The sequence below is a fragment of the Salmo salar genome, chromosome 22 (genome assembly GCF_965601325.2).
Source record: "Salmo salar chromosome 22, fSalSal1, whole genome shotgun sequence".
Lineage (NCBI taxonomy): Eukaryota > Metazoa > Chordata > Actinopteri > Salmoniformes > Salmonidae > Salmo > Salmo salar.
This window is the reverse complement of record NC_138312.1, coordinates 56,725,604-56,747,810: the sequence shown is the minus strand read 5'-3', so window position 1 is coordinate 56,747,810 and position 22,207 is coordinate 56,725,604. Positions and strand designations below refer to the sequence as shown.

The 22,207-nt window shown below is 44.2% G+C and overlaps 1 protein-coding gene across 8 annotated transcripts in view; it reads right to left on the bottom strand.

Moving 5' to 3' along the window:
• Nucleotides 1-22,207, bottom strand: part of dock3 (dedicator of cytokinesis 3) — a 366,286-nt gene that overhangs the window by 63,860 nt on the left and 280,219 nt on the right. For all 8 annotated transcript variants that reach the window (XM_045705090.2, XM_045705092.2, XM_045705096.2 and 5 more), the window contains exons 13-20: nucleotides 21,050-21,138; nucleotides 16,874-16,999; nucleotides 7,297-7,421; nucleotides 5,503-5,665; nucleotides 4,906-5,012; nucleotides 1,272-1,443; nucleotides 470-567; nucleotides 272-355 (exon numbers count right to left, since the gene is read on the bottom strand). In XM_045705090.2, the coding sequence (XP_045561046.1) occupies nucleotides 272-355; nucleotides 470-567; nucleotides 1,272-1,443; nucleotides 4,906-5,012; nucleotides 5,503-5,665; nucleotides 7,297-7,421; nucleotides 16,874-16,999; nucleotides 21,050-21,138 (964 nt within the window). The remainder of the gene's footprint in view (nucleotides 1-271; nucleotides 356-469; nucleotides 568-1,271; nucleotides 1,444-4,905; nucleotides 5,013-5,502; nucleotides 5,666-7,296; nucleotides 7,422-16,873; nucleotides 17,000-21,049; nucleotides 21,139-22,207) is intronic.

Here is a 22,207-nt window from a genome sequence, read left to right as displayed (position 1 = left end):
GGTGCCATTTGGGACTCAGCCTAAAAACACAGACACACTATCCCTCATTACTGAGGAGGGAAGATGACAAGCAGGCGCTGCATAGAGTACTGCAGCAAGAGGTGGATACCTCTAATGGAGAAAAAGGCATTCAGTGTCACACGCACGCACGCACACGCACACACACCCACACACCCACACACACACACACACACACACACACACACACACACACACACACACACACACACACACACACACACACAGTACAGATTCTCAGAAGGTTTCTCACCAGTGACTGGAACACTAGAGGACCATACTTGTCAGTGTTGTCATCCAGAATGGAAAACAGGGTGTCCAAAATGTCTTGGAGGAACTGTCGAAGATATGAAGATAAATGTTAAATATATGAACAGCCTTTAAACTCAGAACGTTTCACCATATTTATTCAGAATGTATATTTGTTTTTCCTATAAAGTAAGCGTCTAACCTTGACGATCTCCTCTCCACTGACATGGCGTAGTCGCCCCAGAATGTCCATCACTCTGTCTGGGTGGGCCTTCCACTTCAACAACGCAAGCAGGTCCACTGGGAACAAGATAATGGCAGTGGAATCAAGATCAGGATCAATGGCCAAGTAATCTATGTGAGCTTGGTGGGGAATGGGAGAGGAAAAGAGAATCGAAGAGAGGAGAGGAGAGGAAATTGGGAGAGGAGAAGAGAAGCGAAGAGAGGAGAGGAAAAGGGGAGAGTAGAAGAGAAGCGAAGAGAGGAGAGGAGAAGAGAAGTGAAGAGAGGAGAGGAAAAGAGGAGAAGAGAAGAGGGGAAGAGAGGAGTGGAAAAGGGGAGAGGAGAAGAGGAGTGAAGAGAGGAGATGAGGAGAGAAGAGAGGAGAAGAGAAGAGAGGAGAAGAGAAGAGAGGAGAGGAGAGAAGAGGAGAGGAGAGGAGAAGAGAGAAGGGCAGAGGAGATAAGAAAAGAGGAGAAAAGGAGAGAAGAAGAGCGAGGAGAGGAAAAGGGGAGAGGAGAAGAGAGGAGAGGAACAGGGGAGAGGAAAAGAAGAGAAGAAGAGAAAAGAGGAGAGAAGAGAGGAGAAGGGGAGAGAAGAGCAGAGGATAAGAGAAGAGAAGAGAAGAGAAGAGGAGAGAGGGGAGGAGAAGAGATGAGAGGAGAGGAGACGAGAAGAGAAGAGAAGAGGAGAGAGGGGAGGAGAAGAGATGAGAGGAGACGAGGAGAGAAGAGAAGAGAGGAGAGAAGGAGAGGAAAGGAGAAGAGAAGAGAGAAGAGACCTACCATTCTGTGTAAGCTTGGTGGAGGAGAGCTGTGTGGAGATCCAGAGGGTTTCCTTTGTGCTGCGTTGGAAGATGAGGCTGGAGGGAATGTTGGGACAGCCGTTGAAGTCCTCCTTACAGCAGGGCAGACCCAGGTACAACGCATGGTTACTGAACGTAGCATTCTCATCACACTGGAGAGGAGAGAAGGATGTGAGGTACTGCAGAGTTTATGCCAGATGAACCCTACCTCCTTTACCAGCCACAACTACGCTCAAACAAACTTTGTACATACATAACCAATTCAATTTGACCTTTATGGCACTTATTTGCAAGTGTTCATAGTACTTTAGGTTGTAAAGGAGGTGTAGGAGCTGTTTTGACATGTTTATGTGTTGTGTATTATGTGGTCTGTCAAGGGTTATTTTTACCTGTTTTGTACACTAGAGGACACTATATGTTGGGGTCATAGGTCACTGGTCATGTGTGTGTATATACAGTGCATTCAGAAAGTATTCAGACCCCTTGAACTTTTCCACATTTTGTTACGTTACAGCCTTATTCTAAAATTGATACAGTCATTTTTCCCCCTCATCAAACTACACCCAATACCCCATAATGACATCACAATACCCCATAATGACATCACAATACCCCATAATGACATCACAATACCCCATAATGACAAAGCGAAAAACAGTTGTTGTTTTTTTTATATAAAAAAAATACCTTATTTACATTAGTATTCAGACCCTGCATATTTACTATAGAACTGTATCTTTAGAAGCTGTTTATACTGTATATTTACAGTGCATTGGGAAAGTATTCAGACCCCTTGACTTTTTCCACATTTTGTTATGTTACAGCCTTATTCTAAAATGGATTAAATAAAACATTTACCTCATCAATCTACAAACAATACCCCATAATAACAAAGCGAAAAAAGGGTTAGGGGGGTTAGCACAGGTGACCAGGAAGGGTTAACACAGGTGACCAGGAAGGGTTAACACAGGTGACCAGGAAGGGTTAACACAGGTGACCAGGAAGGGTTAACACAGGTGACCAGGAAGGGTTAACACAGGTGACCAGGTAGGGTTAACACAGGTGACCAGGAAGGGTTAGCACAGGTGACCAGGAAGGGTTAACACGGGTGACCAGGAAGGGTTAACACAGGTGACCAGGAAGGGTTAACACAGGTGACCAGGAAGGGTTAACACAGGTGACCAGGAAGGGTTAACACAGGTGACCAGGAAGGGTTAATACAGGGAGAGCACATACAGTTGTTACCGTATCACAGATACAGCTGATAGAATGCAGCTCTCTGCACCTTTTCTATAGGAATACAGTTGAAGTCGGAAGTTTACATACACCAAATACATTTATTAAACTCAGTTTTTCACAATTCCTGACATTTAATCCTAATAAAAATTCCCTGTCTTCGGTCAGTTAGGATCACCACATTTATTTTAAGAATGTGAAATGTCAGAATAATAGTAGAGAGAATGATTTATTTCAGCTTTTATTTATTTCATCACATTCCCAGTGGGTCAGAAGTTTACATACACTCAATTAGTATTGGCAGCATTGCCTTTAAATTGTTTAACTTGGGTCAAACGTTTTGGGTAGCCTTCCACAAGCTTTCCACAATAAGTGGCCCATTCCTCCTGACAGAGCTGGTGTAACTGAGTCAGGTTTGTAGGCCTCCTTGCTCGCACACGCTTCTTCAGTTTCATATGGGACTGAGGTCAAGGTTTTGTGATGGCCACTCCAATACCTTGACTTTGTTGTCCTTAAGCCATTTTGCCACAACTTTGGAAGTATGCTTTGGGTCATTGTCCATTTGGAAGACCCATTTGCGACCAAGCTTTAACTTCCTGACTGATGTCTTGAGATGTTGCTTCAATATATCCACATAATTGTACCTCCTCATGATGCCATCTATTTTGTGAAGTGCAGCAGTCCCTCCTGCAGCAAAGTATCCCCACAACATGATGCTGCCACCCCCGTGCTTCACGGTTGGGATGGTGTTCTTCGGCTTGCAAGCATCCCCCTTTTTCCTCCAAACATAACGATGGTTATGACCAAACAGTTCTATTTTTGTTTCATCAGACCAGAGGACATTTCTCCAAAAAGTACGATCTTTGTCCCAATGTGCAGTTGCAAAGCGTAGTCTGGCTTTTTATGGCGGTTTTGGAGCAGTGGCTTCTTCCTTTCTGAGCGGCCTTTCAGGTTATGTCGATATAGGACTCATTTTACTGTGGATATAGATACTTTTGCACCTGTTTCCTCCAGCATCTTCACAAGATCCTTTGCTGTTGTTCTGGGATTGATTTGCACTTTTCGCACCAAAGTACATTCATCTCTAGGAGACAGAATGCGTCTCCTTCCTGAGCGGTATGACGGCTGCGTGGTCCCATGGTGTTTATACTTGCGTACTATTGTTTGTACAGACGAACGTGGTTCCTTCAGGCGTTTGGAAATTGCTCCCAAGGATGAACCAGACTTGTGGAGGTCTACACTTTTTTTTTCTGAGGTCTTGGCTGATTTCTTTTGATTTTCCCATGATGTCAAGCAAAGAAGCACTGAGTTTGAAGGTAGGCCTTGAAATACATCCACAGGTACACCTCCAATTGACTCAAATGATATCAATAAGCCTATCAGCAGCTTCTAAAGCCTTGACATAATTTTCTGGAATTTTCCAAGCTGTTTAAAGGCACAGTCTACTTAGTGTATGTAAACTTCTGACCCACTGGAATTGTGATACAGTGAATTATAAGTGAAATAATCTGTCTGTAAACAATTGTTGGAAAAAGTACGTGTGTCATGCACCAAGTAGATGTCCTAACAGACTTACCAAAAGTTTGTTAACAAGTAATTTGTGGAGTGGTTGAAAAACAAGTTTTAATGTCTCCAACCTAAGTGTATGTAAACTTCCGACTTCAACTGTATTGGAGCTATTTATTTGTTACATGCACAATAACTGGGAAATTCACCCAAAAAATAGTCATGTCTGGAAAGCTGTTATGAACAGCTCTCTCCCGTGCCAGTGGTTTTTCATCGGGAATCACCACTACATAGAGAATCACCACTACATAAGGAATCACCACTACATAGGGAATCGCCAATACATAGGGAATCACCACTACATAGAGAATCACCACAACATAGGGAATCACCACTACATAGGGAATCACCACTACATAGGGAATCACCACTACATAGGGAATCCCCGCTACATAGGGAATCCCCGCTACATAGGGAATCCCCACTACAGGAGGAATCGCCACTACTTAGGGAATCCCCACTACATAGGGAATCACCACTACATAGGGAATCACCACTACATAGGGAATCACCACTACATAGGGAATCACCACTACTTAGGGAATCCCCACTACATAGGGAATCACCACTACATAGGGAATCCCAACTACATAGGGAATCCCCACTACATAGGGAATCACCACTACAGGAGGAACACCACTACAGGAGGAATCACCACTACAGGAGGAATCACCACTACAGGAGGAAACAACACTACAGGAGGAATCACCAGTACAGGAGGAAACAACACTACAGGAGGAAACCCCACTACAGGAGGAACCAACACTACAGGAGGAAACAACATGGAAAGAAGAGGCAGAAAGAAGACTGACCTTGTAGACATAGAGCTCGTGACTCTCGTCTGACAGCGTTGTCCCGTCCTCTCTCATCAGTGGTGTGAAGGCAAAGCCAAACAGCTTCTTCTCCGCCTTGTCTTTGGCTGTGGAGAAGAGGATGATGAACAGAGAGGAAGAACAGAGAGGAAGAACAGAGAGGAAGAACAGAGGATGAACAGAGAGGATGAACAGAGAGGATGAACAGAGAGGAAGAACAGAGAGGAAGAACAGAGAGGAAGAACAGAGAGGATGAACAGAGAGAGACAATCACTCACTAAGTGTCATATGTACCCCAAATAGCTGGCCCACAGATGAAAGAAGCACTATTGAAGTTTAACCTCTGCCACAGTATTCAACAGTTGCTGAACATTTACTCTGTAGCTAGCTTTGGAAAGGTCTAGCAAGCAGGAGTTGTTAAATGAGTTGTCTTCAGTATAATCTCTACAACGCAAATTTGGTCAGCTGCGTGACTAACTTCCTGTGTTCATACATGTTAGAAATTGAGATTTCCAGTCTAGCGAAGTCTCCACACACGTGCAAAGCACTCGATTATCATGACATTACTGATTATCTCTAGACCAGACCGCTACTTACTGGAGCAGTGTCTGAACTCGAAGCGTAGGTGTGATCCTCTGAAGCGGTCTATGGGAATGGGTAGTTTAACCACTTCGCTCCAGCGGGGGCTGTTGTTGTGGTAGAGGACAAAGGAGCGGTGTTCACTGATGTGGGCTTCACCACTGCCCAGGCTGATACAGTCCTACAGGAAGACACACACACACAGGTCATTACACACACACACACACTACAATCACAGACACACACACACACTACAATCACAGACACACACAGGTCATCACACACACACACACACACACACACACACACACACACACACACACACACACACACACACACACACACACACACACACACACACTACAATCACACACAGGTCATTACACACACACACACACACACTACAATCACAGACACACACAGGTCATTACACACACACACACACACACACTACAATCACAGACACACACACAGGTCATTACACACACACATACACACACTACAATCACAGACACACACAGGTCATTACACACACACACACACACACACACACACACACACACACACACACACACACACACACACACACACACACACACACACACACACACACACACACACTACAATCACAGACACACACACAGGTCATTACACACACACACACACACACACACACACACACACACACACACACACACACACACACACACACACACACACACACACACACACACACAGGTCATTACACACACACACACACACACACACACTACAATCACAGACACACACAGGTCATTACACACACACACACACACACACACACACACACACACACACACACACACACACACACACACACACACACACACACACACACACACACACACACACTACAATCACACACAGGTCATTACACACACACACACACACACACTACAATCACAGACACACACAGGTCATTACACACACACACACACACACACTACAATCACAGACACACACACAGGTCATTACACACACACACACACACACACTACAATCACAGACACACACAGGTCATTACACACACACACACACACACACACACACACACACACACACACACACACACACACACACACACACACACACACACACACACTACAATCACAGACACACACACAGGTCATTACACACACACACACACACACACACACACACACACACACACACACACACACACACACACACACACACACACACACACACACACACACACACACACACACACACAGGTCATTACACACACACACACACACACACACACTACAATCACAGACACACACAGGTCATTACACACACACACACACACACACACACACACACACACACACACACACACACACACACACACACACACACACACACACACACACACACACACACACACACACACACACACACACAACAATCACAGACACACAGGTCATTACACACACACACACACACACACACACACACACACACACACACACACACACACACACACACACACACATACATACACACACACACACACACACACACACACAGACACACACAGGTAATTACACACACACACCATAATCACCGACACACACGTACGTATGCAAGCACACACAGTCACCACATATAATTACTTAAATTATTTTCATACATATTTTAAACTGAACACTAAAAACGTACAGATGCATAGTCTTGATCGTAAATTAAATATTCAAAACAAATGTAACGTATTTTGTTGGGTCATCTGACATATTACGGTCGTCAGGGAGAGAAAAGAAAAACACCTACTTTGAGTATCTCTCCGTCTGCGTAGAGCACGTAAACGGACACCTCAATGTTCTTCTGGACACTCTTTCCTCCCCTCTCAAAGTCTCCTCTCTCCAAGGTGAGGTACAGGTCATTACGGATATCACCTGAGGAGATTAGACAGACACCAAAAAACACGTCAGTCAGACTACAGAAATCTCATATGTATAATACTGTATTTTATACCATCTATCGCGTCTGACCTATGCCGCTCGGTCATCACTCATCCATATATTAATATATATATATATATATATTCACATATTCTTATTCCATCCCTTTACTTAGATTTGTGTCTATTATGTAGTTGTTGTGGAATTGTTAGGGTACTTGTTAGATATTACTTCCCTATCGGAATTAGAAGCACAAGCATTTCGCTACACTCGCAATAACATCTGCTAACCATGTGTATGTGACCAATAACATCTGATTTTAATTGATTTTGAAATGGGTAATGACCTCATGTTAGTCTTCTTTCTAGCCGTATTATCACTATGTCAGGGCTCTCCAACCCTGTTTACACCCAGCGCCTCATCCCGCTCCTTCAGCTCCCTGCAAATCATGACCTTTTCCCTGGGTAAACACACAGATAACTGGCCTATCTCCACCACCCACTGGATGTGCTGCTAGATGCCTGAACACATTATTGATGCTTTCTATAACTGTTGACCTGTTTGCCCACACACACACGTGCCCGCACACACACACACACACACACACACACACACACACACACACACACACACACACACACACACACACACACACACACACACACACACACACACACACACACACACACACACACACAGCTGTGTTGCTCCTTCCTACCCCAGAGTATTGACCAGTGCCCTCTGGTACGCTCACATTTCTTCTCATGTCTTGGTTTCAGATGAAGATGTTTCAGACACAACGTACGTTTAAGATGAAAGTTCAAAGGTCAATCTATGGGTGAGTTTAAATCAAGGCAGTATAATATGATGTTATGGATCCTAACATGCAGATATTAAGAGAACAACTCTCCATAACTCCGTAGCAGAGGCAGAGAATATATCAGTTCATTTGAATATTCTGCATGCATACAGCGTTGTTACAAGAAGCCTTTTCATCCTAAAAACTCAGTGAGTTTCCTGCTGTTTTGCACAGTACTAACCATGAATAATGAAAAAGCTTGGAAGTGGGAACAATGAACCACCATTGTCTGTAAGAGTAACGGTATGTGTCTTCAAAGGGGGTGACACTCTAGACCCAAACTGCTAAAGACCTATATCTATCCTACCCTGTCTATCTAAGGTCTTCGAAAGCCAGGTTAACAAACAGATTACCGACCATTTCGAATCCCACCGTACCTTCTCCGCTATGCAATCTGGTTTCAGAGCTGGTCATGGGTGCACCTCAGCCACGCTCAAGGTCCTAAACGACATCATAACCGCCATTGATAAGAGACATTACTGTGCAGCCGTATTCATCGACCTGGCCAAGGCTTTCGACTCTGTCAATCACCACATTCTTATTGGCAGACTCGACAGCCTTGGTTTCTCAAATGATTGCCTCGTCTGGTTTACCAACTACTTCTCTGATAGAGTTTAGTGTGTCAAATCAGTGTGTCCGGACCTCTGGCAGGCTCTATGGGGGTGCCACAAGGCTCAATTCTCGGGCCGACTCTCTTCTCTGTATACATCAATGATGTTGCTCTTGCTGCTGGTGATTCTCTGATCCACCTCTACGCAGACGACACCATTCTGTATACTTCTGGCCCCTACTTTGGACACTGTGTTAACTAACCTCCTGACGAGCTTCAATGGCATACAACTCTCCTTCCGTGGCCTCCAACTGCTCTTAAACGCAGGTAAAACTAAATGCATGCTATTCAATCGATCACTGCCCGCACCTGCTCGCCCGTCCAGCATCACTACTCTGGACGGCTCTGACTTAGAATACGTGGACAACTACAAATACCTGGGTGTCTGGTTAGACTGTAAACTCTCCTTCCAGACTCACATTAAGCATCTCCAATCCAAAATTAAATATAGAATCGGCTTCCTAGTTCGCAACAAAGCATCCTTCACTCATGCTGCCAAACACACCCTCGTAAAACTGACCATCCTACCGATCCTCGACTTCGGTGATGTCATCTATAAAATAGCCTTCAACACTCTACTCAACAAACTGGATGCAGTCTATCACAGTGCCATCTGTTTTGTCACCAAAGCCCCATACACTACCCACCATTGCATCCTGTACGCTCTCGTTGGTTGGCCCTCGCTTCATACTTGTCACCAAACCCACTGGCTACAGGTTATCTACAAGTCTCTGCTAGGTAAAGCCCCGCCTTATCTCAGCTCACTGGTCACCATAGCAGCACCCACTCGTAGCACACGCTCCAGCTGGTATATCTCACTGGTCACCCCCAAACCCAATTCCTCCTTTGGTCGTCTTTCCTTCCAGTTCTCTGCTGCCAATGACTGGAACGAACTGCAAAAATCTCTGAAGCTGGAGACTCATATCTCCCTCACTAGCTTTAAGCACCAGCTGTCAGAGCAGCTCACAGATCACTGCACCTGTACATAGCCCATCTGTAAACAGCCCATCTATCTACCTACCTCATCCCCATACTGTATTTATTTATTTATCTTGCTCCTTTGCACCCCAGTATCTCGACTTGCACATTCATCTTCTGCACATCTACCATTCTAGTGTTTTAATTGCTATATTGTAATTACTTCGCCACCATGGCCTATTTATTGCCTTAACTTACCTCATTTGCACTCACTGTATATAGACTTATTTTTATTTTTTTCTACTGTATTATTGACTGTATGTTTTGTTTATTCCATGTGTAACTCTGTGTTGTTCTATGTGTCAAATTGCTACGCTTTATCTTGGCCAGGTCGCAGTTGCAAATGAGAACTTGTTCTCAACTAGCCTACCTGGTTAAATAAAGGAGAAATAAATAAATAACAAATTGTGGGTTATGTCCCAGACCTGCTGTTTTCAACTCTCTAGAGACAGCAGGAGCGGTAGAGATACTCTGAATGATCGACTATGAAAAGCCAACTGACATTTACTCTTGAGGTGCTGACTTGTTGCACCCTCGACAACTACTGTGATTATTATTATTTGACCCTGCTGGTCATCTATGAACATTTGAACATCTTGGCCATGTTCTGTTATAATCTCCACCCGGCACAGCCAGAAGAGGACTGGCCACCCCTCATAGCCTGGTTCCTCTGTAGGTTTCTTCTTAGGTTTTGGCCGTTCTAGGGAGTTTTTCCTAGCCACCGTGCTTCTACACCTGCATTGCTTGCTGTTTGGGGTTTTAGGCTGGGTTTCTGTACAGCACTTTGAGATATCAGCTGATGTAAGAAGGGCTTTATAAATAAATTTGATTTGATATCACAGACATAAATTACTCAAGAACTCTCATCCGTGACAGGAAAAACTTTTTCGATCATTTAGTGATGTATTGAAGACATGGAAGACATATTACTATAGTTTAACTACATTAATATTACTACAGTTTATCTACATTAATATTACTACAGTTTAACTACGTTCATATTACTACAGTTTAACTACATTAATATTACTACAGTTTAACTACGTTCATATTACTATAGTTTAACTACGTTCATATTACTACAGTTTAACTACATTAATATTACTACAGTTTAACTACGTTCATATTACTACAGATTAACTACATTCATATTATTACAGTTTATACTGCATATTTACTATAGAACTGTATCTTTCTAAGCTGTTTATACTGCATATTTACTATAGAAATGTATCTTTATAAACAGTTTATTCTGCATACTTACTATTTTACTTTATCTTTCTAAACTATTTATACTGCATATTTACTATAGAAATGTATCTTTCTAAACTGTTTATTCTGCATACTTAATCTTTCTAAACTATTTATACTGCATATTTACTATGGAACTTTATCTTATTTGACTTGATACAACTGAAGTTCCTTCTGGATAAAGAAAGTAACGCTACATCATATCATACCTCAATATTAATGAATACAACAGATATCCGTATCCTCACAGCAAATACAGAGCATCCATATGGCTGTTTAGTAAACACAGGAGAATAGGCAGAGAGAACGCAACATATGAAGGTATTGGGAAAAATTGCTTTCTTTGCTAACCACATTCCGACACTATATGAATGTGATGGGCTGAGACAAACTTTATCCATTTTTCTGCTCCACTGCCAGCCACACTGTTATCTGAACACAGGCAGTATGAGGGTTTATCCAACAGGGTAGTGTTTATAGTGGATAACAAATGGACTACTGAACACTATAGAGTCTCTCTCTCTCTCTTTTATATATATATATATATATATATAATCCTCCACTCACTCATTCACAATCCACTTTCAATTGCAAATGGAAAAACAGATATATGATATCAATCTTAACAGTCCCGGTACGGAAGAGATTACCCTTAAGAATGGCGGATTGTGAATGCTGTAAATAACAATATGAAGACAGACTGACAGACGAGGTATGCCAGGGATGGTACAGTAAGATAAAATGTGTTGATACCACTTATGAGCTAGTCTACTATAAATATGAAGACAGTCTGGTTTATGTATCAAGAGGCTAGGCGTGCAGCTCGGCACAGCCTGTATCTTAGCAACATGATGAGATATGGCTGTAATCACACTGTGGATCGATGGTATCGGGGTCGTAGTAGATTGGACTCCATTAATAAAGCTAAACTCCCAGGAACTAGCCGTGACTCACATACACGCACCTACACACTATTACACACACACAAACAAACACACACACACACACACACACACACACACACACACACACACACACACACACACACACACACACACACACACACACACACACACACACACACACACACACCAATACACCAACACACACCAATACACCAACACACACCAGTACACCAATACACCAACACACACCACACACACACACGCACACGCACACGCACACGCACACACCAACACACACACAGGTTCTTTCAGGGGGAACAAGGTGTAGCTAGACCTGGTTGCTGCTGAAGCACCCTGTTGATGTGAATACTTCCCAGATTAGTTAAGAGAGTTCTGTTGTGATCGACTGAGGGTCAAACCCAGGTGCTGTGCTAGGCTGTAAGGGTAGAGTTCTGTTGTAATCGACTGAGGGTCAAACCCAGGTGCTGTGCTAGGCTGTAAGGGTAGAGTTCTGTTGTAATCGACTGAGGGTCAAACCCAGGTGCTGTGCTAGGCTGTAAGGGTAGAGTTCTGTTGTAATCGACTGAGGGTCAAACCCAGGTGCTGTGCTAGGCTGTTAAGCTAAAGCATATCCATTAGTCTGTGAAAATAACACTGAGGTCTCAGGTTAGCCAGCCAGCCAGCCAGCCAGAGCAAGTCAGAACAAGAGGAAGAATGAGAGGAAGTGGAAGAGGAAGAGAAAGAGGAAGCGGAAGAGTGAGAGGAAGATGAAGAGGAAGAGTGAGAGGAAGAGTGAGAGAAAGAGGAAGAGTGAGAGGAAGAGGAAGAGTGAGAGGAGGAGGAAGAGAAAGAGTGAGAGGAAGAGGAAGAGTGAGAGGAAGATGAAGAGGGAAGAGTGAGCGGAAGAGGAAGAGAAAGAGGAAGAGAAAGGAAGAGTGAGAGGAAGAGGAATAGTGAGAGGAAGATGAAGATGAGGAGGAAGGGTGATAGGAAGAGAAAGAGAAAGAGAAAGAGGAAGAGAAAGGAAGAGTGAGAGGAAGATGAAGCGAAAGAGTGAGAGGAAGTGGAAGAGTGAGGCACGGGCACAGAGGGGCGGCACTTATACCAATCTACCTCTGTCTCTAGGGTGCAGTGGAGGGTAGTGGAGGGTAGTGGAGGGCAGTGGAGGGTAGTGGAAGGCAGGGGAGGGCAGGGGAGGGTAGTGGAGGGCAGGGGAGGGCAGGGGAGGGTAGTGGAGGGCAGGGGAGGGCAGGGGAGGGGAGGGCAGGGGAGGGCAGGGGAGGACAGGGGAGGGCAGGGGAGGGCAGTGGAGGGCAGGGGAGGGCAGTGGAGGGCAGGGGAGGGCAGGGGAGGGCAGGGGAGGGCAGTGGAGGGCAGGGGAGGGCAGTGGAGGGCAGGGGAGGGCAGGGGAGGGCAGTGGAGGGCAGTGGAGGGCAGTGGAGGGCAGTGGAGGAAAGCGGAGGGCAGCGGAGGGCAGGGGAGGGCAGCGGAGGGCAGGGGAGGGCAGTGGAGGGCAGGGGAGGGTAGGGGAGGGCAGGGGAGGAAAGCGGAGGGCAGCGGAGGGCAGGGGAGGAAAGCGGAGGGCAGCGGACGGCAGCGGAGGGCAGGGGAGGAAAGCGGAGGGCAGTGGAGGGCAGGGGAGGGCAGTGGTACATGTACAGATAAGGTAGACAGACAGACACATTAAAAAGGAAAGCCCAAAACATAGTAGAATATTGGGAAATACTAATGTTGTAGGAAGTTAGTAAGGAACACCCTGCTGAATGTTGATTAAGGCCCAATCAACACTCTATTATACACTCTAGAACAGTGGTCACCAATCTATTCTGAGTCAAGATGGAAGCCGAGATCTACTGCTCAGATTTTTTTTAACATGACTTAAAAACGTAAGCCTATAACATTAACCAATTAAAAACCATTGTGTAGCAATGAGGTTTGTGCAGTAGGTTATAGACCCAATACATTATCACTGCATATTAGCTACGCTTGAATTAGCCTGCCAATGTTGTTCTTCTCAGACCATTTAGAAATTATATTTCAACATTTTAGGTATACGATCACACTGGTAATAGATAATTTGTTGTAATACTTGTGAGGCAGCGCTGAGTAAACATAATAATGTGTTTTTTTTTTATTTTACTGGACTGACGGCCTGCATCTGATGGTCAGTCTGAGGGGAAGGCGCAGCGCTGAAGCTGCCTCTCTCCTTCCCTCTGCTGGGAAATGGGGACACAGTCTTTCAACTGGAACTCAAGTCACACTGCATTATTTCTGCCTGATGCACAAATTCATGTTGTTACTCCTATAACCAGAGAAAGTGAAATATTCCTCGATGTAAAAAACAAAATACTCAAGCCGCTAATAATAACAACACAAGTTTATTGGAACACTTTGCTGTCGTCATTCATTACAACTGCAGTGCTGGTTGTAGCGTGAGTGGAAGTAGGGAGAATGTGCATTTTATGGCTTATAATAGTGTTGAACAAAGTGTTGTCAGTGCTGAAAAACAACTTCAACTTACTCATAAACACAGCAGCTCTTTGTTGTATTCGTTGAGTCTCTCTCCAGTCATGGCTTTAAAGTTTTAAAATCTCACATTATCAACTTTGCTGTGAGTGGTGCGAGCTATCTGAGATATCTGATTGGCCAGTAGTAGGCCTATAAGTGCACTTGATTTGCTCTTTGGCCTGCAGGGTAGGCGGAGTTCTACCTTCAGACATCAGAAATGGTTGAAAATGGAAACACTTTGCCATCCCGGGAACTAGGACTGCTGTATCAAGTTACCGCCAACAGAAATGTTGGCGATAGATTAGGAATGCCTTGAAGATCAACCAGTTGACCACAACTCTCCCTTGTAAACGAGAATCTGTGTCTCAATGACACTTTCCTGATCTCATATCTCATCACGACTGGAATGACGATAGACACAGAAACTGTTGAAGGAGACTATTCTTGACCAAACAAATTGAGCCATGCTAAATTTAACCATAGCTAGCTTGTAGCATGAGACAGTGCTCTCATTAACTTGTCTCCACTATAACCTAGCACACCAGTTATATATTTTAACGAGAACAAATTCTTATTTTCAATGACAGCATAGGAACAGTGGGTTAACTGCTGTGTTCAGAGGTAGAACGACAGATTTGTACCTTGTCAGCTCAGGGATTTGATCTTGCAACCTTTCAGTTACGCTCTAACCACTAGGCTACCTGCCACCCCAGGTTAACACATCTCCACTATAGCCTATACAAGACCCTCAGAGGGAAATACACCATTTCATTATTCGGATTATTATTTGGATTCATTATTTGGATTGAGTCACCCGAACACTACTACATATGCAGGATCTTAATTTGATGACCCTGTTGCAGTTATTTGAGGTTTAAAAAGGCTTCTGAAGTTTGTAATTTTTACTTTGACATTTCATAATTGATTTTCCCTTACATGTATCCAGTGGTGGAAAAAGTACCCAATTGTCATACTTGAGTAAAAGTAAAGATATCTTAATAGAAAACTCAAGTAAAAGTGAAAGTCACCCAGTAAAAAATACTTGAGTAAAAGTCTAAAAGTATTGGTTTTAAATATACTTGAGTATAAAAAGTAAATGTAATTGCTAAAAAAATACTTAAGTAGCAAAAGTAAAAGTATAAATAATTTCAAATGACAAACCAGACGGCACAAATTTCTTGTTCTATTTTAATGTATTTACGGATAGCCAGAGGCACACCTCAGCACTCAGACAGCATTTACAAACGAAGAATTTGCATTTAGTGAGTGCGGCAGATTAGAGGCAGTAGGGATGACCAGGGATGTTACATTTATATTATAATCCACATTTCCTGTTGCTGCAGGATTATTTTCCTGCTGTAGCAAACTGTCTCAAATTAAGATCCTACATCTGTACTACACAGACCTGAGGCCAAATACAATTTGAGTATTGGATTTAGCCTGCCTGGAGTGCCAGATGGACAGGGTTTGTAGTTTTCTATTAAGCCAGGGAAACTCAATAAAATCACAGATAAATGATTTGAAATGATTTCAAATACCATTTGAACCCAGGTCTGCTGCTCGGGACCCATCGGTCACCCAGACTAATTAATTTATCAGCATTTCATTCCAACAAGGATTTGAAGTGATTAGCTTTGCATGTGAATGAATGCAGTAGGACCTGAGTGTGATTATAAAGACGAGCTGGAGACTATGGGCTGAGATGAGACTGGGGGAAGGGATATGGAATAACGGAATGAGGGTTTAGAAGCTGAGTGGAATATTGATTGGTGGGGGGGAGAGACGACATCAATCATTAAGTGGACTATAAGAATGTGGACCACAACAGTGCCGACAGACGGACAGACAGACAGACATACGGACGGACGGACAGACAGAAATATGGACGGACAGAAAGAGGGGAGGGACTCTGTCACTTTGTTGGAACTGTGTGGCTAGGCTTTAGAACCAGACTGCTGTCACAGCATTTCATAAAGAAACAGGGCAAAGCAGATACAAGACAAGTCTACTTTACTGTGTAGCCTACATGGTCAAATACACCAACCCATCCACATACATTCAAGCCTTACTTCAGCCAGAAATACCAACTACTGCATTGAAACAATGGCTGCATCCCAATAATCTCTCCTTTCTCTTGAAGTGTACACTGGTTCATTTCCTTTACTGATTTGAAAGGAAATTACTGAGATAAGAAAAATGATGGGAACTCCCTCTAGCCCATCTCTCCACCAATCCAATGCATTTAGATTTGTGGGAAGTAGCGAACACTTCAGGAGAAAGGAGCTATTATTGGGAGGCATCCAATATAACATCAGTAGCCCAGCCCAGTTCTCACCTGGCATGATGACATCGGGGAAACCCAGCTTGCGTGTAATGGCCACGCCCCTATTGAAGATCATAGGGTTCTCTCTCCTGATTTGTTCCATCTCTCCTCTCAGCAGCTGGAGAGAGATTATCAGACCTGAGGAGGAGAAAACAGAGAGATTATCAGACCTGAGGAGGAGAAGACAGAGAGATTATCAGACCTGAGGAGGAGAAAACAGAGAGATTATCAGACCTGAGGAGGAGAAGACAGAGAGAGAGATTATCAGACCTGAGGATGAGAAGACAAAATAAGTAAGAGCAAGAGTAAAATTGAAAAAGCAACAAATCCTCATTAAAAGACCTTGAGCCATTCCCAGAAGGCCATAGAATTTTCAGCAGACTTAAAAACAATGTCAATGTCTGCTAATGAGAGGCTACTAATGTTTAAAGATGTTATAATATTTTATTGATAGTGCACGTTTAATAATTCGTTTTAAATGGATCTGGAGGTCAAGTGTACAGTACTCAGTGAGGGGAGGAGGACCTTGGAAAGCATTTTGTTCATAATTGCCAATTTTTTGGCAGCAAATGGCCAGACATTAGAAGACGGTGCGAGCGTGGATAAATAATGTAACTCAACCCTGCAGCGACATCCTCTACTATTGCAGACACTACGGCATTATGCTATCACTAAAACATCACCACCCAGTGCCTCACCCACTGTCAATGTGTGTGTGTGTGTGTGTGTGTGTGTGTGTGTGTGTGTGTGTGTGTGTGTGTGTGTGTGTGTGTGTGTGTGTGTGTGTGTGTGTGTGTGTGTGTGTGTGTGTGCGTGTGCGTGTGTGTGTGCGTGTGTGTGTGTGTGTGTGTGGACTTTTAACATAAAGAGAGCATTTTTTATTCTGCCTGCCTCAGAATCTTAGGCTTTTTCTCAACCATTTAAAAGCCTGAGGTAATGTAGCTGCAGTAGTTTGAAGTTTCATACATATTGAATGGCTCCCTGAGGATGCTAACAGCTAACCAACTCGGAGCTGAACAGCTGCTGAAACAGAAACTCCCACGGATGTACAGAGAAGAGGCGAGGAGGTATTCCGCTTTTCGGTCTTTATGTTTCAGTCTAAAATGGACAAAAGATTATTACAGAATAAATCAGTGTGCTTCTCATACTACCCTCAGCAGCTAGCTCAATCAGACAGAAGAAACGTAGAAATTTGATTTGTAACACGCACCGAATACAACAAGTGAAACGTTTACTTAAAAAGTAGAGACACATATGTATAGTACTGAGTCAATGTGCAGGGGTACCAGGTAGTAATGAGGTTATATACAAGGAGTACCAGTACTGAGTCAATGTGCAGGGGTACGGTGTAGTAATGAGGCTATATACAAGGAGTACCAGTACTGAGTCAGTGTGCAGGGGTACCAGGTAGTAATGAGGCTATATACGAGGAGTACCAGTACTGAGTCAATGTGCAGGGGTACAAGGTAGTTGAGGTAATTGAGATAGTATAGTACGTACATGTTGGTAGGGGTAAACGTGACCAGGCAATCAGGATATATAATAAACAAAGTAGCAGCAGCGTATGTGAAAGCGTGTCTATGTTTTGTGTGTGTGAGTGTGTGTGAGTGTGTGTGAGTGTGTGTGTGTTTTGTGTGTGTGAGTGTACAGTGCATTCGAAAGTTATTCACCTTGACTTTTTCCAAATTTTGTTACGTTATACGAAGCCACTCCTCAGAAAAGGCACATGACCGCCCGCTTGGAGTTTTCTAAAAGGCACCTAAAGACTCTCAAATCATGAGAAACAATATTCTCTGGTCTGATGAAACCAAGATTGAACTCTTTGGCCTGAATGCCAAGCGTCACGCCTGGAGGTAACCTGGCACCATCCCTACGGTGAAGCATGGTGGTGGCAGCATCATGCTGTGGGGATGTTTTTCAGTTGCAGGGACTGGGAGATTAGTCAGGATCGAGGGAAAGATGAAGTACAGAGAGATCCACACAGCCAAGACAACGCAGGTGTCTGAATGTCCTTGAGTGGCCCAGCCAGAGGCCTGACTTGAACCCGATTGAACATCTCTGAAGATACCTGAAAATAGCTGTGCAGAGACACTCCCCATCCAACCTTACAGAGCTTGAGAGGATCTGCAGAGAAGAATGGCGGAAACTCCCAAAATACAGGTGTGCCAAGCTTGTAGCGTAATACCCCAAAAGACTGGAGGCTGTAATCACTGCCAAAGGGGCTTCAACAAAGTACTAAGTAAAAGTGTCTGAATACTTATGTAATTTTCAATACATTTGCAAAAATTTCCAAAAACTTTTTTTGCTTTGTCATTATTTGGAATTATGACTTGGAGGTAGAAGCTGTTAAGGAGCCTTTTGGTCCTAGACTTGGCACTCTGGTACTGCTTGCCCTGTGGCAGCAGAGAGAACAGTCTATGACTTGGGTGGCTGGAGTCTTATAAACAGTTTTAGAGCCTTCCTCTGACACAGCCTCTGTAGTGCCTTGCGGTCGAATGCCCCAAACAGCAAGCAGATGACACAGCACTCCCTAGAAAAGGTACAAACCAAGGAAGAACCAGGCTATGATGGGCACCACACTGATGGGCTCCTGGCACCACACTACCAGGTCTCCCTATAGGCTGTCTCATCGTTGTCAGTGATCAGGCCTACCACCGTTGTGTCAATGGTAAACTTTATGATGGTGTTGGTGTCGTGCAGTCATGGGTGAACAGGGAGTACAGGAGGTCGGTAGGTGTTCAGTCCCAGGGTCCTTAGCTTAGTGATGAGCTTGGTGGGCACTATGGTGTTGAATGCTGAGCTGTAGTCAATGAACAGCATTCTCACGTAGGTGTTCCTTTTGTTACTATTGCACCACACAAATCTCTATTGTGTGGTGCAATAGAGATTTCGTCATCTGTGGATCTGTTCGGGCATATGCGAATTGGAGTGGCTCCAGGGTTTCTGGGATGATGGTGTTGATGTGAGCCATGAGCAGCCTTTCAAAGCATTTCAAGGCTACAGATGTGAGTGCTTCGGCTCGTTAGTCATTTAGACAGGTTACCTTGGTCTTCTTGGGCACAGGGACTATGGTTCTTAAAACATGTTGGTATTACAAACTGGGTCAGGGAGAGGTTGAAAATGTCAGTGAAGACACTTGCCAGTTGGTCAGTGCATGCTCTGAGTAAACGTCCTGGTAATCTGTCTGGCCCTGCAGCCTTAACCTGAATATTAACCTGTTTAAAGGTCTTACTCACATCGGCTATGGAGAGCGAGATTACACAGTCGTCCGGATCAGCTGGTGCTCTCACGCATGGTTCAGTGCTGCTTGCCTCGAAGCGAGGCATAGAAGGCATTTAGCTCATCTGGTAGGCTCGCATCACTGGGTAGCTCTCTGCTAGGTTTCCATTTGTAATCTGTGATAGTTTGCAAGCACCGCCACGTCCGCTGAGCGTCAGAGTCAGTGTAGTAGGATTCAATCTTAGTCTTATATTGACGTTTTGCTAGTTTGATGGTTTGTCAGAGGGCGTAGCTGGATTTCTTATACGCGTCCGGATTAGAGTCCTGCTCCTTAAAAGTGGCAGTCCTAGCCATTAGCTCAGCACGGATGTTGCCTGTAATCCATGGCTTCTCGTTGGGATATGTACGTACGGTTAATGTGGGGAAGACGACGTCGATGCACTTATTAATGAAGCTGGTGACTGATGTGTTAAACTCCTCAATGTTATCAGATGAATCCTGGACCATATTCCAGTCTGTGCTAGCGGAACAGTCCTGTAGCTTAGCATCCGCTTCATAGGACCACTTCCGTATTGATCTGGTACTTCCTGTTTGAGTTTTTGCTTGTAAGCAGGAATCAGGAGGATATAGTTATGGTCAGATTTGCCAAATGGAGGGAGAGCTTTGTACGCATCTCTGTGTGTGGAGTAAAGGTGAGTTTTTATCCCTCTAGTTGCACAGGTGACATGCTGGTAGAAATGAGGTAAAACTGATTTCAGTGTTCCTGTATTAAAATCCCCGGCCACTAGGAGTGCTGAAGCATTTTCTTGTTTGGTTATGACTGATTTCATACACACACACACACACACACACACACACACACACACACACACACACACACAGACACACTCACTCACTCACTACCTGGGGGGCCTCAATAGTATAACAGTGTAAGTACCATAGCCAGAGTTAGGGGTTAGGTTAACGTACCATAGTTGGTGCTGGGAGCTGTGTACTTGGTGCTGGATTTTCGTATGATGTTTTCATGGATCTGGTACCACTCATTCTCATTGTTACATCTGTAGGGGAAACAAAGACAGGAAACATCTCTAGGAAACACCTCTAGGAAACCTCTCCAGTGGACATAAAGATGTGCATTCAACTGCGTGAGTGTGTCGTGTGAGTGAGTGAGTGAGTCACTCACTCACACGACACACTCACGCAGTTGAATGCACAACATCTGAGTGAGTGAGTGAGTGAGTGAGTGAGTGAGTGAGTGAGTGAGTGAGTGAGTGTGTGAGTTGTGCATTCAATTGCATTAATATTCAACTGATCTAAAGACTGAACCTGACTGGATATTTCCTCTGGTAGTTAGAAGGCTACAGTTTTTACGCAATGCAGAAACGAGAGAGAGAGAGAGAGAGAGAGGGCGGGACAGACAGACAGAGACAGACAGAGAGAGAGAGAGAGAGAGAGAGAGACAGAGAGAGAGAGAGGGCGGGACAGACAGACAGAGAGAGACGGAGAGACAGAGAGAGAGAGAGAGAGAGAGAGAGAGGGGGCAGGACAGACAGACAGAGAGAGACAGTGAGACAGAGAGAGAGCGAGAGAGAGAGACAGAGAGAGAGACAGAGAGACAGAGAGAGAGAGACAGAGAGAGAGAGGGCAGGACAGACAGACAGAGAGAGACAGTGAGACAGAGAGAGAGACAGAGAGAGAGAGAGACAGAGACAGAGACAGAGAGAAAGAGACAGAGAGAGAGACAGAGAGACAGAGAGAGAGAGAGAGAGAGAGAGAGAGAGAGACAGAGAGAGAGACAGAGAGACAGAGAGAGAGAGACAGAGAGAGAGAGGGCAGGACAGACAGACAGAGAGAGACAGTGAGACAGAGAGAGAGACAGAGAGAGAGAGAGACAGAGACAGAGACAGAGAGAAAGAGACAGAGACAGAGACAGAGAGAAAGAGACAGAGAGAGAGACAGAGAGACAGAGAGAGAGAGAGAGAGAGAGAGAGAGAGAGACAGAGAGAGAGAGAGGGCGGAACAGACAGAGAGAGAGAGTCAGGGAGAAAGAAGACAAAGAGAGACAGAAACACTCTTCAACAATTATATCAACAAATTGGCCACTATTCTAGAAAAATACTCAGCCGC